Source organism: Polypterus senegalus, chromosome 1 (assembly GCF_016835505.1).
Source record: "Polypterus senegalus isolate Bchr_013 chromosome 1, ASM1683550v1, whole genome shotgun sequence".
Lineage (NCBI taxonomy): Eukaryota > Metazoa > Chordata > Cladistia > Polypteriformes > Polypteridae > Polypterus > Polypterus senegalus.
The window spans coordinates 210,316,761-210,334,123 of NC_053154.1; the positions used below are offsets into that span (position 1 = coordinate 210,316,761).

Here is a 17,363-nt window from a genome sequence, read left to right on the forward strand (position 1 = left end):
TCAGTGGAAACTAAGAGGAATTGCATTTAATACTCCATGTATTATAGTGTGGGTTTAAATGGTAAAAATGGAAGAAACAACAGTGGCTGCCCTACTAGTGTGCATAGTTTTCTACAAAATAGTATAAAATAATAAATGACAGCAACATTTCTGTTAACTAAGAAATAAATACCAACAGTTGTGTCAAGATTATAAATAAACTAAAACCAATGCAGAGTTTGAGAAAAGCACATCTTGCTAAAAAAATAAAGTTTTCAGCAAAAGCAGGTAAATGATTTATTTAAGGCTACTTAAGCCAAAATACTTGTTTGGAATATGGTGAATATATTACTGGATAACTGACACTTTTAATATTCAACATGAATAAATGGAGCTTTTTCATGTACATTTAATAATGTTTGCTGCGGTTAAAATCTGGATGGCTTTGAAGTAAACTGTATCAGGAAATCTTATCTTTTGGCACTATCACTACAAAGCAAGCATGGAAAATAAATAGAAAACTTGTGCTCTCTGGGTATTCATTCATTCACTCAAATACAATTAAATATGCAAGGTGTTAAATAATACCACTGGATACAATGATGGATACATTTATACTGTATAAAAATATACATTTATTTAAAAAAAAAAGTACCTGAAAACCATAATGTGCCCCAATAGCATTCAAGAGGTAAATGTGTGATGCACAAAAAAAAAACTGAAAAAATAACTGACATCACAAAAGAAATGGAAGAACAGCAAGGCATGTAAGAAAAGTTAGATGTTATCATACTTTTAAAACCAAACAGTGATCTAAATTTAATGTGTACAAAGCTGTTTCCTGTGCTGTTGGCATTACTGCAAAGAAACCACATCGAAAGTGAACAAAATACAATTTCCCATTTTCAGAAGAAGTGTTTTACCACATAACATGGGCTAATCTAACATCAAACATCATTTACTTGATTTTTTTATTTTTCAAACTCACCTCATCTGGGGGAAGTTGTGCCAGAGGTTTTATAACAGCAGCCAAAGGAATCTGTGATTGTTTGGCCATGTCTGAAGTACAAGGAATATTGTAGGCTGTGCATCTAATATAGCGAGGGCTTGCATTTCCTGAAACAGGCCGTCATAGAAAGTTTATAAAAGAAAAAAAAAAAAAAGAATTACAATCTATATAATTAAAGGACCATAAAAATAATGGTGGCAGGGATTTCAAAATGTACTATTTGTTAAAATAATAAAAAAAAAAAAGAAAAAAATTACATATTGTCTCTCTTAACAGCTCTTAACACTAGAATTACCAAAGCTTACGAGGAAACTCGTAAATCCAGTCCACCTTAAATCCACTCGCACTTCTACATTCAGTGTCTTTTGTCTTGTAAATGTGTCGATAATCCCAAGCAGCCTGCTATACAGTTACAAGTAAACTGCAATGCTTCCTGTGTTTGATCGACACGGGCATGCTGACACAGTACATGTGTACTGAAGTGACTTTAGCTGTAGGTGGAAGCTCCTGACGCACCCTACACAACCGAGTTTGATCTTTTTCAGGAAAAGATCTCAGTCACCCACGGGAGAAAGACTTTCCGAGACTCTTCAGTACGTGAGCGACTCTCCATGGTAGTGTTTAGATCTGGATGGTGTATATGCCCAAAAAAGAAGTCTAACTGAATTCTCGTACCATTGCTCGCATACTAAAATGTCAGCAAGCATTTTTCGTGGCATTACATGTGTAATTTGTGAGCATGCCCTTACCGATCAAACTGAGGAAGCTCTGCAGTCTACTTGTGACCTTACGCTGTAGAAAGATAAGTAAATAAATCAAGGTAAATAACATTCGACCTGGCTTTTATATAAGTAACATATAAATGCTTTTTATGTAAAGACCATCACAAAACATAATCACAAACAGGAGTTTGCACGATACGTTGGCAAGCTCTGTAAGCCGTGCTATTTCTTTGAAGGACAGGTGTGGGGCAGACTGATTTGCAGGATGACGCCGACTTCGTCTTATATCCAAACTGTGCCATCTTTCACCTTTACACCTGGTGCAGCTGCGTTATTCTTATATGTGAGTGGACGTTTCTTGCGGGGCGGGCTTCTGTTCTCTTTTTCTGATCTGAGTTCACCACTGTTATACCGCATCTTTATTTGAAAACAGCCGTGTCTAATCAGAGCATGAACGTGACTTAGAGCATAAACCTGAATAAAAAAAAAGCTAACCTTTACAAGTACCATAGATTTACAGCAGCTGTTACAGACTCAAATCAAATGTATATTTTTAATTGTATAATAGTAAGAATAAGAGCAGCTCACTATACAAAACGTTTTGTTTTGAGACCTTCTGAATAGGTGTCCGCAGCTCTAACCGCTGTACTACCCAAGAAGTCAAGATAATAAACCACACTAACTCGATTTCTTTTTCTTCTGTTATAGTCTTGAATAAAAGCGCATTTGTTCTGTTATACTTGTACCTTTTGTGAAAGTGCTTATTTGATATTTACGACTTCAGTCTTCACACAGTATATAAACTTCATGTCTACATTTTTTTGTTAGTACTAAAACATGAAAAGAGTTTGTCTTTTAGGTATGTGTTCAACACTTCTTGCATTTCCTGTCATCCTACGCTTACATAGATCTTTGTAGACATGGAACACACGTGAAATTCATGTGTTCCAAATAATATATTTTTTAGCCTATTAGGTACCTGACTCCCTGATAAAGAAGGCTTTAGTTGGAAAAGGTTTTTGCAGTTTCCCTGCCGGTGGGGCGGATGGTATAGCAGGCTGCTTGGGATTATCAACACATTTACAAGACAAAAGACACTGAATGGAGAGGTGCGAGTGGATTTAAGGTGGGCTGGATTTATGAGTTTTTTCGTAAGCTTTGGTAATTCTATTGTTAATGACAGCACCTTTTGTAATTTGACAACTAAAGACATTTTAGGATTGTCATTTAAGGAAGTATTTCATATGGCAACTCAAACAAGCCTCAGACAGTACAAGATTCATTTCAACCATCATTGAAATGCAGTATTTAACCCACAATTAATGTTGGGCACACCGTTTGATATTTTAGAAATATTATTTTGAAAACATGATCATTATTTTCTATAACTCTAAAAATTATGTAGCAAGACACGGCAGTTTTTCTGTCTTTTACTTCTTACATCTTACCTTGATCTTTCACCTGAAATCGAGTTGTGACCAGTGGTGGTACTTGACCCCTTATGCTTGTGGTAAAAGGCTCACTTCCACGGTTTGCTTTATCATCCTCAATCACCTGGATCTGTAATATAAAGATGTGACAAAGTGTGAAAAAGTGCCACTGCACTGCAAATAAGCTATAGTGCTTTGCAGAAGTATTCACATAAACTCTCTCATTTTACTGAATAAGAAATCCAACAGTAAAATTTTGTACTCTGTGATATTTTTAGATCTCAAAATCAGTTTCAATGTAGTATTGTTTTATGTTAGAAATACATCTTTTGAAGGGAAAAAGGGGTAATACGCCATTTGCATAAACATTGAACTGTGTGTTACGGAAACTCTACATTTAGGTGAAAATAACTACTGTAAGACACAATTGTCTTAAAATTAGTCTAAAATGGCGAGTTATTAAAATGATACACTTTAGCTTAGGTACTGCAAAAATTCATCCATTACTCATTTACTTTTACACAACAAGACATTAACAAATGTTTCTTTTGGTGTTCATAACACTTATAAAGCATCAGTAATAGAGTGACTCTTCATCTCTGTGTAGTGTGACTCTTGATACACTAGTACAATTACCTATGAATATGAAGGATTCACAGGTAAAAATGGAAGAGAGTGGAAATTACAAGCAAATAAATGAATAGTTTAAAATACTAGGAAATACTGCAAGACAACCTATTTCAGTCTGCTAAAAATTGAAACTTGGGTGAAAGATTATCTTTCAGCAAGGCAATGATCCCAAACTGAAAGCCAAGATAATCATGCAGTTACTCCAGGGCAAAAACTGTGCTTTTCAATTCAAGGATCTGTGGCAGTATTTGAAAACTGCAGAGCTCAAGTGTCAGCCAACTAATCCCTGGAGCAAATGTGTTGGGAACTATGGGCCAAAATCACTCTGAACAGTGAACACTTTATTACTGCTGCAAAAGGAGACTCCACAAAATATTAAAATGCTGAGACTGATATTTTTTTCCTTCAGTGCTTTGAAATTAAAATATTACCAGGATCAAAATGTTAGATTTATTATTCAGCAAAATTAGGCAATTAGTTAAGGGTCAGAATACTTTTCTGAGGGACTGAAATTATGGAAGGAAATTAAAATAGGTTGACAAATACTATGATGATTGATCATTTTATCCATCTTAGAATACAACACCTCCATAAAGTAGCTTTGTACAACAGAAAGAGCTATAATGAACATTGCCATGAAAACAGGGAACAAAATATCTAAATGTAAAACACAACAAACAGGCAGGCACAAATAACAATCAAAGATCTTAAGTTAACCCATCCCCATTTCTCTAGAAAAAAACTTCAGGGCACCAATGTTATTAATTCAAAAGCATACAGATAATGGGAAATGGCAGATGGGGTAAAGTGTGTGGCTCCAAAGTGCTCACTAACAAAGATGTTTGCAGGCAGCAAAGATCAATGACACAGAGCAGGAGGCCAAGGAGCGAGATGGGTGCATGCAGTCAGAGAGCAAAGCACAAGTGATGGGGTGTACATACAGCAGATAGACACACTGCACTTACTGGGCTGGGAATCGCATCTGGGTCTATTCTATGTCTTGTTTTCTGCACTGCAGGTAGCTCAGTGGTTTGCTTTTATATTAAAACGTAAGCAGCACAAAATGAAAAGGACAGAGTAAAAGGAGAAAAAAAAACACAAACAGAAAAGCAAGAGGTGTTACTTGATCTCCCTCCAACAAAAGATACTCCACAAAAGCCGAATCCAAGATGATAGGAAGTAATAAAAATAAGAAAAATAAGAAAACAACAATTCCATTGCTACATCAATATCCTGTCAATGCAGTTAATACCTTATGAGGTCCAATTATAGGCTAAAACAACATGATATAGTGAAAACTTGCATGGATGTGAATCCACAAGAACACAAAATCCCTGCACATCACCACAAAAGTTAAATGTCAGCTTTTCATTAAGTGGCTGAGGGGATATTTCCTTTTACATTAACAGTAACATGCTTACTTGGTATCAATACAAAAGACAGCCCTACAAGCGAGAGAAAACCTGAATTTGGTGTGCAGCTGATAGAAAACCTATGCTTTTCCAGCATAGAAGCAAATTTAAATACACATATAAAATGTCTGTTAAATATATAAAATAACCATATTTTATTAAAAAGTTAGCAAAATTTAGTAACGTTTGCCAAATTATCATGCACATTATTATATAGTATGTTTACTTACGCAGCAAGATTGTTTTATGAGAGCAAGTGGTTTACTAATATTCTAATAATCGCATTTTGTTTGTTGTTCAATCATAATGGAATGTAAAGCAAGAAGAACAAACCATGACTATTTTATGCAACTACGAAACTATATAATGTTATAACTTATGTTTCTCAGATGGATGTTTACTCAACCAATCCCAAACAAATTGTGCATAATATTTGTTATGTCAATACCTGATTCAGATATACAAACTTTTCAGTCCAAAAAGTGGAGAACAATGCAAAGCAAAGTTTGATGTGTGCAAACCATTGTGCCATAATGAACAAGCAGTTAGTTGTGCACTCTACTATTACATATCAAGCAAAGGGTCATTGCAGCAAGCACTGTAATTTGTTGACTTTTCTTGCAAAGCACTTAGTTATAGTACATTACAGCAAGTTTGTGCTATGTCGTTTTGTACCTTGTTTCCTCCAATGCTTGTATTTCCTGCACAAAATAGTGTCTTGCAGTATGCTACCATCATCTAAATCACAAAAGTGACTCCCAAATCCCCTTTCTTCTGCCTTACCATAATGTAGTGGAAGTTATACCATGTATACATATATACAGTACACACCATCTTTAACAAACTACTCATTGTGATTTTTGTACTATTTATTATGCCATCAACATTTATTTAACTTCAAAAACATTTTAGGATACTCATCACAGCAGCATAAAATAATTTTATTTATTCATTTTTCTGTTTCTGAAAAATGTGTTGGTAAAACTTCTCTGGATCAGAAATACATGGGAACTATCCCGTTTCCAAAATAAAGGAAACACTGCTCATTGTAATTTTGTTTACCTTAAAAACATTCTTTAGGAACGAATTAGGCTTATATAATGGGAGCTTGTTGTACACATTGCTTGATACATAATACATTGACAATAGTAAGTAAGAAGGTGAATAAGCAAAAAAAACGGTTTTAATACAGAGAAAACTCTTACTGGACTCGGAATTGCATCTGGGTCAAGTCGTGATTGTGGAGGGGCGGCAGGTGGTGGGGGTTGAGCTCCAAAATTCTGGGAGCCTGAATAGGACCCTCCATAAGCAGGCTGTGGTCCACGAACCTGACCAAATGCACCTGTGAAAAACAGGAAAAAAAAAAGAACCATTAAACTTGGTTTACTGCAGGATAACCATGAAGATTTTTTCATGAGTTTATTTTATTAAGAGAACAGTTTAACATGCAAGTCTCTATAGGCTGTTTGTACTTAATCCCCTTAAGAAAGGTGTAGTATATGAGAGAATACATCACAATTTTTGTAAAGAAGCCCTACACCATTAGCAAACAGAACCGTTTTATGAAAGAAATAACATGAAATAAAAAGAAACAAAATGGTCTACAACTCTAATAAGGTGTTAAGCAGTTTCTATACATGTGTATTAAGATTGATAAACATATGACTAACTGACAGCCACATTCTGCATCAGTTGGTCAATTCAAAACAGTGTAGGTTAAATTGCCGTAAAAAACAATACTTTCATGCATTATGAACTGCACTGCAAAACAAAAAAAAATACAGAATTGTAGAAACTGTGTGAAGACTCCTAATAAGACATTTTAAAAAGTAATATTTAGTTAAAATGTGATTTCAGCAACATATTATACAACACTGTCAAAACAAAAACAAATTTAACTAAAACACACACACATACCACTCTCCTCCTAAAAAAAGCTAATATGCTAATAAAGTAAGCAAGTAATGACACAGAAACTGACTGCCACTAATAAGTGCTGTAGAAAAAGGCTATGAAAATGCTTCCAAGTAATCTATCAGACTTACCATTCTGCTGAGGCTGGAATCCATGTGCTCCCATTTGGGAAGGCTGATTATGCATTCCTGCAGCTGGTGGTCCTCTGGGAAGCCCTACACCTGATTGCAGGGAACCAGGAGCAATATGATTTGCTTGAGAAGATAGGGGTTCTGAAAGAGAAGGCTGTGGCAGAGGAGGTCCCTGCATTCCAGGAGGTCTTACAGGTGGACCTGCAAGCCGAGAAGGGGGAGCACCAGGAAATTGTGGGGGAGGCTGTGTGCCTGAAAAGGGGGGCTGTGAAAGAGATGGGGCACTGGAATAGGGAGACTGAGGGCCAGAGTAAGGCTGCAATGGGGGCTGTGCCCCAGAGTAAGGAGATGGAGCACCACTGTAAGGAGTCTGTGAAGAGGGTGGAGCTGCAGAATAAGGAGGCTGCACAGTGGGTGGAGCTGCAGAATAAGGAGGCTGTGTGGAAGGCGAGACTTTTGAAAAAGGTGCCTGTGAAGTGGGAGGTGCCGTTGAATAAGGAGGCTGTGAAGATGGGGGCGCTGTTGAAAAGGAAGGTTGTTGGGGAGGTGGAGGTGCTGAATATAAGGTCTGTGAAGAAAGTGGTGCTGAAGAATATGGAATCTGTGAAGAAGATGGTGGACCTCCAGTTGCTGAAGAAAAAGTTGGTAGAGAGTGTGGACTGCTACGCTGCTGGCTAGCATGGGACACAGAATGTGAAGGAAAACTAGACGGTACTGAAGTTGTTGCAACGTGCGCAGATGATGGAGCTAAAAGAGACAAATTTAAGCATTAGTCAAAAAAAGGTGTTCAAATGGTGCCAATTCACACATTAATAATTAGGTCACTAACAATTAACTACTCCACAATTGCAGAGATTCCAATTTTAAACACAGATTCCAGACAGGATGTAGACACCACTTACTTGCTCAATTAATACACAATTAAACCCTAAACAATCTTTGATAATTGTCTTCATATATATATATATATATATATATATATATATATATATATATATATATATATATATATATATATATATATATATATATATATACACACACACACACACACAGGGTGGCCCACGAAAAAGTAGCCCGCCGATTGACTACCCTCATCACGAAAGCTGTGTAGACGTAGTGCAAATGTGTGAGTACGAGCTGAGCGACATGTATTCCATTCCACAAAGAATCACAATAGTGGAGGCGTATGTTCTCACGGGTTCCATTAAGGAAATGCGGGACATTTTTGCAACAAAGTTTCCTGCCGCTGGTATCCCAGCAAAGCGCGCAATACAGAAGTTGGTGAGAAAGTGGCGTATGACAGGGTCAGTTGCAAACGCCAAAAAGAATCGGGCCCCGCCCGTTCGCACACCTGATTTTCACATGGATGGAGGGAAGCCCTAGGAAGTTTACACGTAAGTTGTCTCAGCAGGCGGACATTTTGCACACTTCTTGCCAACGCATTTTACACGGCCGACGGATGAAAACGTACAAAGTGTCATGTGTGCAAGAACTGAAGCGTGTGCATTACTGCACGTGGCTATTTGAAACAATTGCGAGTGGGTTGATGGATCCGCTGCTGTATTTCATGAGTGACGAAGCCTGGTTCCATCTGTCAGGATATGTGAACTCGCAGAATAGCAGATATTGGTCAGTAGTCAATCTGCATGCGATTCATGAGCAACCTCTTCACGATCAGAAAGTCGGAGTCTGGTGTGCTGTGTCTGCAACTCGGATTGTGGGTCTCATATTTTTTGAGACAACAGTAAACACGAACGTGTATATGGGAATTTTTGAGGAATTTTACGGACAGTTGACGCTGGAAGAACGCAAGTACGCCTTCTTCCAACAGGACGGTGCGACTTGTTATACGTGTCACTGTCACGAATTCGGGAGACATTTACAGAAGACAGGATTGTCACCAAAGGATTGTGGCCGCCGAGATCGCCGGATTAAGCACTTGTGACTTTTATCTGTGGGGCAATTTGAAGGGAAAAATGTACGCTAATAACCCGAGAACTTTACACCAGTTGAAAGACAATATTCGTAATGCAATTCGGAGCATTGGCGCCCCAGAGTTGTGTCGCGTATATGACAACATGTTAAGGCGCGCCCAAAAATGCATTGACGCACAAGGAGATAATTTTCAGCACTTTCTGTAAAGAGTGAGTAAAGATTTTTGCATTTCAAGTTCTTTCTTTCTTTATGGAAGGGTGCCTTTTTTATTTTTATTATTTATTTATTATATTTTTTACAGTCCCTCAAGCACTGCATAACACCTGGTATAAGGATTTACCTATTCTATAAGGAATGATGATCCTGAATAACATTTTCAATTTATTAGCAACTATATTACACCATTAACATGTGTTCATACAGAAAACATTACTATCAAATTAATTTAAAACTCTTATTTACAAATATGAAGTTTCTTGGACAAGAACGAATGACTTACCATATACAGGCATTACTGAAGAGGGATCAGTTGAGGAGATATGCATTCCTGTCATCTGATTTGATATCTGGTGTGTGCTAGTAGGCTGGGCTCCATATTGTTGATTCACTCCTGGGGAGATGCCTCCTGGAAGATACGTTTGGGTGTCTAGGGGCCTATTGAGAAAGAAACACAGCTGATAATAAAGAAACCCAGAGCTACCATCTTCAAAAACATATTTAGGAAAAAAATTAACTAAAAGCTTCAAGTGTTAGGAGTCTTCTGTATAGAGGAACGGTCTTACCTTTAAAGTCCCATTTCTCTACCTCATTTCTGCTCACCAAATATGTCACTATGTAGTTCATGTCAGCAGTATCTTGTTTCATACAATACTACAAATCTAAACTGTTCTGCTATCATAAACAGGCAGATACTTTCACATCGAGTATTGTTCTGTGCAAAGTATGTGCAACAATGCTGTGGGTGTGCACTTTTCCCCCTCTACATACCACATGGTGTTTCTTAGTTGTGCTGTGTATTGTAACAAAAAGTTGCATTCTACGAACCTTAGCAAAGTGGTTTTTTAATCCAATTTGCATATCCTCCAACAGGCCACAGGATTTTGTCTTCAAGCATCATTTAAACAGATTCAGCCTCACATACTCCAGATAATGAATCTGAAGATGCACAACAGTCTAATTGTATGTTTAATAAAAAAGTATGTTTTAAACTGGATAAATTGAACTCTGTTACTCTCTCTTTAAACATAACATACACGAGCATGTTAGTGTTCTAAGAAAATGAAAGAGTTACATAGATAACCAATCGATATGATCAAGAAGCATCAAATAGCATAATATAAATTGTATTAAGTATTTTCTATAAATTATGCAATCTTTTACAGTGGTGTGCAAAATTATTCAATCTCCTTGAAAATCATCACAATTTTCTGCATTACAAATCTTGTCATGCAGAACATTATTAACATATTTATCCATTCAGTATTTTTCTGTGAACTCTTGTGCTGTAACAATACATTTCCAAAGTCAAAATAAACCATTCTCTGTAGATATTTAACTGAAGAAGGAAAAATTGCTGTGCTTTGGAAGCTCCAGTTTTACACAAATGATAAATTACTCACAAAGGTGACAGTTATTTGACCATAATTAAACCTAATTAGATACTAATTATGAGTCCTTTATATCTCTCTGCATGTAAAAAGTACTCTTTGTAGGGCCAAGTCTTTGTTGGACAATTACTGAAAAATTGAGGACAAAGGAGTATTCTACTAATGTGAGAAACAAAGTCATTAAAATGCAGGAAACAGCAACAAAAAATATTAAAGTTTGAATGTCCCGTTAAGCACTGTTAGATCCATAATCAGAAAGTGGAAGGTTCATCACAGCACACAGACTCTTAGAACAGGCCACCCGTCAAAACTAAACATCAGAGCAACACATTGACCGGAGAGAGAGGCTACTAAAATCCAACTGTCACTCTCAGAAGTTTGCCATACTCTTTGGCTGAAACTGGAGTGAAGGTGCATGGGTCTTCAGTTTCAAGAGTTCTCCTTAAAATAGGCCTTTACATGAGGGCAACAAGAAATGAGCAATTTCTTAAGAAGGTCCACGTAAAAACACATATGGTATTTGCTACAAAGCATGACAAAGACTCACTTAAAATGTGGGAGATGAGACCAAAATAGAACTTCTGAGCCAGACTTCGAAGAGGTATGTGTGGTTTAAAACTAACACTGCCCATGCCTCAAGAAACACCACACTTAGGTTGAAATACTGTATTTGGTGGCAGCACCATGCTATGGAGATGCTTTTCAAACCTTTAGACCATTACTTAAACTGGTATATTTAGAGGTCTTTGTTTGAAAATCTGAACATACTTTTTTCATGGAGTAACTAAACAATAAAGACAAGTGAATGTCAATATCTTTATTGTCACCTGTTCAAATTGTGGCAAAATGTTCCTCTCCAATTGAATTATGGATCCAGTTATTCAGTCTTATTTGCAAAGTTAACTAGCGTCAGAATCTTGTTCCCCTTTACATCATTTTCACATTTTCAATACTTGCAGAGGAATTAATTTTGTTTATCATCATTCCTTCATATTTTGGTTTAGCGAGTGCTAGAAACTTAGTGTTACTTAATGTTAGTAGAGGAATAAAAACAAGACATCTACAGTAGCAAGAGAGTACCATTTCTTGAGAAACCGGTTATTTATAATTTGGTCTCTCATGTTTGGCTTTTCCATTAAGATGAAAAATATGTAAACCTAGTGCCATATGAAACTACCCCTTATAGATAAATTTACCAAATTACAACAGTTAGCCATACAGACACTGCTACAGATCCACTAGTTGGACAATAAGTACAAAAGGCTAACTTTTCATAGGTCAGCAACCTTGTAAAAATGTTCTTAGGTATTCTTGTTTAAAAAAAAAAAAAGAGTCCTCCTTCAGAGCATTCAGCACTGGTGACAATACAGACACAAGCAAGAGGTCACTCCTCAGGCCAAAATCAGTGGCGAGACTGAGCTTCTTGGTAAAAAAAAAAAAAAAGATCTTTCTCTTTCTATCTGCTATAGTATATTGAAATTTTTCTAATTATCTACCTGTTATATATTTTACTAACTTTTGAGTTAAATAGTGCCTTTTTATCTCTCTTTAAATCAAATAGAAATTTATGCAGCTTTTCACAGATAGTGCCTTTATATTAATCTAAGTTACACAATATGGTCAAAAGTCACACCATTTTAATTATGAAAAAGAATGTGGAGGTATTATATTGTGCACATAGCTGTGTAGACTAGGGATATCACAAGAACCAATATTTCAGTACTAATTCAATACCAAAGCTCCAAAAATGTAACAGCCCCCCATTGTAAAACTGACCAGCAGTGGTGAGGTTACAGTACCACATCAACACATCAAAAACAAAAACTGCAGTCATGGCTGGAAAGGCTTCAAGTTCAAACTGTACAATTTCAGTGTGTGAGTGCAAGAATGGTACTTGTTATTTAATAATATATAAATAAATAAAAAATAGCACCACACACAGGACTTTTTAATCCCATTATGGAATTAGTTCAGAAACAGATTTGTGCACACTTTGAGAGAAAAATAACATTACTGATCTAATGAGGTGTAATTATTTAACTTGTATTGTCAAACATTTGTAAGAGAAGATGAAATGATAATAAGATTAATTGCTTTTAAACAGTGATCAACGCAGTTCTGATAAATTGAACAGAGGCTTTGCATTCATTTTCTAATTGTAATGAGCATTTCTGTGGATGTCCATCAGTCCAAGCCCACAGATAAGGGTCGCAGGGGGGACCTCACATACATCCAAGACTGGCAGCACTATCAACAGCTGTAGCTAGTAACCATGGAGACAGGATTCATACAAAGATGTTATTTCGCTTGTCTACACCAGAGATGATGCGAGTTGCTCAATTTCAATGCATCAAAGGACATGTCTCTATTAATAAGAAATGTGCTGTGCTAAGTCACATAATCGCTGAAACATGCAAACTGCACTAGTAATCTTTCATGTAAAGTACGGCCAATGCAGCCTCCAAACAAAGTAATGGTTTACAGACTCAGGAACTGCTGTCTCTGCATGTCCCGGTCCCCAGTACTGTTGCTGCTGCTGATGGTGGGGAGTTCCTTTTAAACCAACTTCTCATGGTAGTGCAGAGCTGTCAGTCCTGCCTCAAAGTGCCAGGGTCTGAAGGAATTTTACATGTAATTTATATAAAAACAGAAGAGAGGGTGGGGTTTAATAAGATGAATCAATGCAAATAAGTCCAGTTCCACAATGAAAAGAGCTATGACAAATCATATCCATAGCCTGCAGCTTTCAATACCAACAGCTTGTATGCAATACGTTTACACAAATGAAATGTGTAACCAATTTTTTGATTTTATAATTTGAACACAAACACTTATTATATTATGGATTTAATAATAATTCAGAAACTTATGGTTAAGTAAAGAAGTACAGTAAAGTAAATTACTGTAAAGACATGGAAAAGACATCTTACAACGGTTTTCAATCCAGATAAAGATTTATCAATTAAAACAATCAGCATGACAAAATACATTATAGCAAAATTTTCTCAATTTAATCTAGATCAACTAGTTCCAAAGATCCCAAGTTCAAGTGTGGCCAAGTTCAACATAAGGTGGTCCATTCTTGAATGTAATCATTTTTACAAAATCAGGCTTACTTCCTACTCTATGAAGATCATAAGAGGAAAATGTTGCTAAATCATCTTGCAAGTAGGGTGTCACTTGTTATAGCATACCTGTGATGTAGGTTAGACACAACTGCTGGGCCATTTTGAGCATCAATCTGAGAGGAATGGTTATATGGCTGTTGTAATGAGACAGGAGGAGCCATAGAGGTAGGTGGAAGTCTTACTGGGCCTGAAAAAAAGTTAAGCATCAAAAATGTTTAGAAAAACAAAAATTCCAAACTTTGCACAGACAGCATTTGAACTAGTACATGTTAATGGTTCCCCATGAAGGAGTGGTTTTAACTACAGGTTTTCCTTGCCCACTAAGGGAAATTATATACTACTAAAATTTTACATTATTATAGTGCTTCTTTAACTCAGACCTGGGGACCCAATGTGGCTTCAGACTTTATTTCCAACCAAACTTCTGTTTTCAATTGTGCTGCTAGGCTAATTAAACAAGCTGTTATTTCACAGTTTCTGTGTTTTGCAGTCAGTATAGAAATCACAAAACTATGTTTGGTAAATTTGTATTAGAATGTACCAAGCATTTAATTTTGTTACATGTGGATGATTATTATTATTATTTTTTTTTTAAAGATTTTAATCTTTATCATGATTTTTATTTTTCTTTACCAGGTGTTCTGGTTATTTAATTTATCATTTACTAATGAGCATGTTAATGGAACTGATGCTGAAGTAGTTGCAGCCTTTCAGCATTCAACGTTGTTTACCTGGGTGTCTGCACTATATGTAGTTAGTTATCATTATTAGGATATAATTAAAGTATGCAAACTACAGAGGAAATATGGATATTAATAGGAATATCATAAAAAATTTATATATTTAAAAGTATAGTTAATACTCAAACATTTCCAAATTACATAAATGTAAAAAACACCATTATTTTTCTGAATGCAGAATAAGAGAAGAGGGAAAAAACAGCTAATTAAAATAGATATATTAGAGGTAAAATGGCTCACTGTTTGAAATTGATTGGAATAAAACCCGTCAGAATATGGGAACACTAGGTCTGAGTTTGAGAACCACTGTTTATTGATCTACTGATTGGTTGAAGGGGGAAATTTTTCAAGTGATTTTTAGATGGATCATGAAAATGCCTACTATGGTAATATGAATATATATGTCCTTATATACGTATGTAAATGCTATATGGTTAAATACTTCTGTTAGAGTTTTGCATTTGTAAACCTAAGCTTATATTCACTGAAGAGTGCTATATAAGAATAAAGTAAACTGAACATGTGTGTTTAACCATAAAATTGGCTTCATCTTACAATTCTTAAACATACGAGAACCAACTTTTTTTATTCTTCTCTTTTTTCCTTTTTATACTATTCAAAGTACTTAATTTATGTAAAGTATGACTTAAAACTACTAGCAAAGTATTCCATACTAAAATGGAGAAAAGTACAGTACTGACATGACACCACAGCAACCATGAGTTGCAATCCTTTAGTGTAAACACTTCAAACAAATTAGGTCATTATTAAAAAAAATACAATAAGGTTTTAACGAAGATGACATTGCCTAATGAAGTGGGCTCACTAAGGTTTAGTGAATGAGAACAAACCTCATTCTAACAATAACGGAAAAAATGTCAATAAGGATAAACACCATTAAGTGATCAGTCCTGCCTGCAATACAAGTTGCAATTCATTAAATGTCAATGGGCAGTAGAGAATATGATCCTGAAGGGCTGGCAGGAGGTTAAATAAACTCTCACATTCTCCCAGGTAGCTTTAGAGGGATCACATTACTAATGAGTGTGATAATTGGGAATTTGGGGAAAATATAAGCCAAAGGCTACCTTGGATGTCTGAGACTTGAAATGCTGCTGGGAATTTAGGGACACAGGCCACTGCAAAAAGGTGTTCTAATCTGGTGACTCTACAGCTATAGAGTACATTTCTTGAATAAAGTTAGGATTCTGCTAGTGCCAACATGACTAGAGGTTCAAGAAGCAAGTTTGATTAATGTTCACAGAAAACAAATGGAAAAAAGAGGAAAAGTGAGGATGAAAAGAACTGTGTGCTTTTAGTTCATACAGCAATGAGAAAGAAGGGTATGTCACCCTGTGTACTAGACAGCAAAACCTGCCTAAACATGTCAGGTGAAGAAGAGTTCTTTTGTGCTCTGATCCATTTGGCACATTATTCGATAATGAAAAGGCACCTATGAATTAAATCTCTTAGAATACCACATAATGGAAATGTGAATTGTGCATATGAAACAATCAGAGGAAAATATAATGAAAAGGCTGCAAAAAAAAAAACATATTATGAACTAAACAAACAGCCCCAGAATAAATTGTCTGGATAGATAAATAGGCAAACAAAGTTACCTAAATCAAGAGGAGTAGAAGAAGATAGGTCAGAAGCAAGAGCCTTAGCAGGAAAACTGGAATAAGGGGAATAACCTGAAAGAGAAGAGATAAGAAATAGAGCTTTTATAGCAACAAGAAGCTTAAGATAAAACCCACTTCTTGCAGCAAGAAAAAAAAAAAAATCTCTCAGGTTTATGACAAGGACCATGCGGTTACATTTCTGAATTGAAAGACAAAGAAAGGGAAATAAGGGTACTAAATAAAAGGAAATATAGTAATAATTAGTAAAAAGACACAGGTACTATAAGCAATGATAAACGTAAGGAAAAGATATATTTAATGTTAAAGGAATACTCTACACAAAAAAAGGAAGACTTTTTTTATCTATTATTTACACAGTGTTATTTGTAGTTTGAGCAAGAAAAAAAAAAATAATGGAGGACAGAGATAATGTTCCTGACACAATAGACTTCAATGGAAACCAATTCTGAACAAACATTAAACAATATCAATCATATTATTCCCTTTTCCCCCCAAAACTGACATATATAGAATATTTTAAAATGTATATGTAATCAATCAATACTTACTGGCTTAAAAAATGGACATAATCTGACAAGTTTTTAAGGCTTTCCTCCATGACCCATAGGTTCCATTATAAAGGCCAGTGTGGGCATATTTTTTTAAATTTATAGAAAATGTTTTAACTTTAGACCACAACTTCATGTGTTAAGTGCATACTTGCCATGTTCATGAAGAAATCACTTTGATTTGATAAATACTGAACTTATCCTTTAAATTAACCACTTCCTGAAAAATCTTTCTTAAAAATATCTGTAAAACAGCTGCGGACCACACTCCAATGAGAATGACCTTTTGTATTTAAGATCCATAAGATAATATTGTAATGCTCAGCTTATAGCGCTGCTTTAAAGTAGGAAGCAGATTCGATACAGCAGACCATTAATGTCAGTAGGGATGTCACAAGAACCGAGAGTTCAGTACCAAGTTAATAAAATTCCAAAAACATAACTGTACTAGATTTTTTTCAGTATTGGTAGTATTGAATGAAATTCAGTATTGAATACAGTGTGTGTATGAAATTAATTCAATAGGCAC

General features: G+C 35.7%; 1 protein-coding gene across 3 annotated transcripts in view; it reads right to left on the reverse strand.

Annotated features, from left to right (window-relative positions):
- Positions 1 to 17,363, reverse strand: part of sec24c (SEC24 homolog C, COPII coat complex component) — a 91,423-nt gene that overhangs the window by 27,484 nt on the left and 46,576 nt on the right. For 2 of the 3 annotated variants that reach the window (XM_039768257.1, XM_039768247.1), the window contains exons 3-10: positions 16,263 to 16,337; positions 13,967 to 14,087; positions 9,665 to 9,819; positions 7,228 to 7,974; positions 6,388 to 6,524; positions 4,736 to 4,804; positions 3,159 to 3,270; positions 968 to 1,095 (exon numbers count right to left, since the gene is read on the reverse strand). In XM_039768257.1, coding sequence (XP_039624191.1) covers positions 968 to 1,095; positions 3,159 to 3,270; positions 4,736 to 4,804; positions 6,388 to 6,524; positions 7,228 to 7,974; positions 9,665 to 9,819; positions 13,967 to 14,087; positions 16,263 to 16,337 — 1,544 coding nt within the window. The remainder of the gene's footprint in view (positions 1 to 967; positions 1,096 to 3,158; positions 3,271 to 4,735; positions 4,805 to 6,387; positions 6,525 to 7,227; positions 7,975 to 9,664; positions 9,820 to 13,966; positions 14,088 to 16,262; positions 16,338 to 17,363) is intronic. The other variant, XM_039768265.1, reaches the window with a different exon arrangement.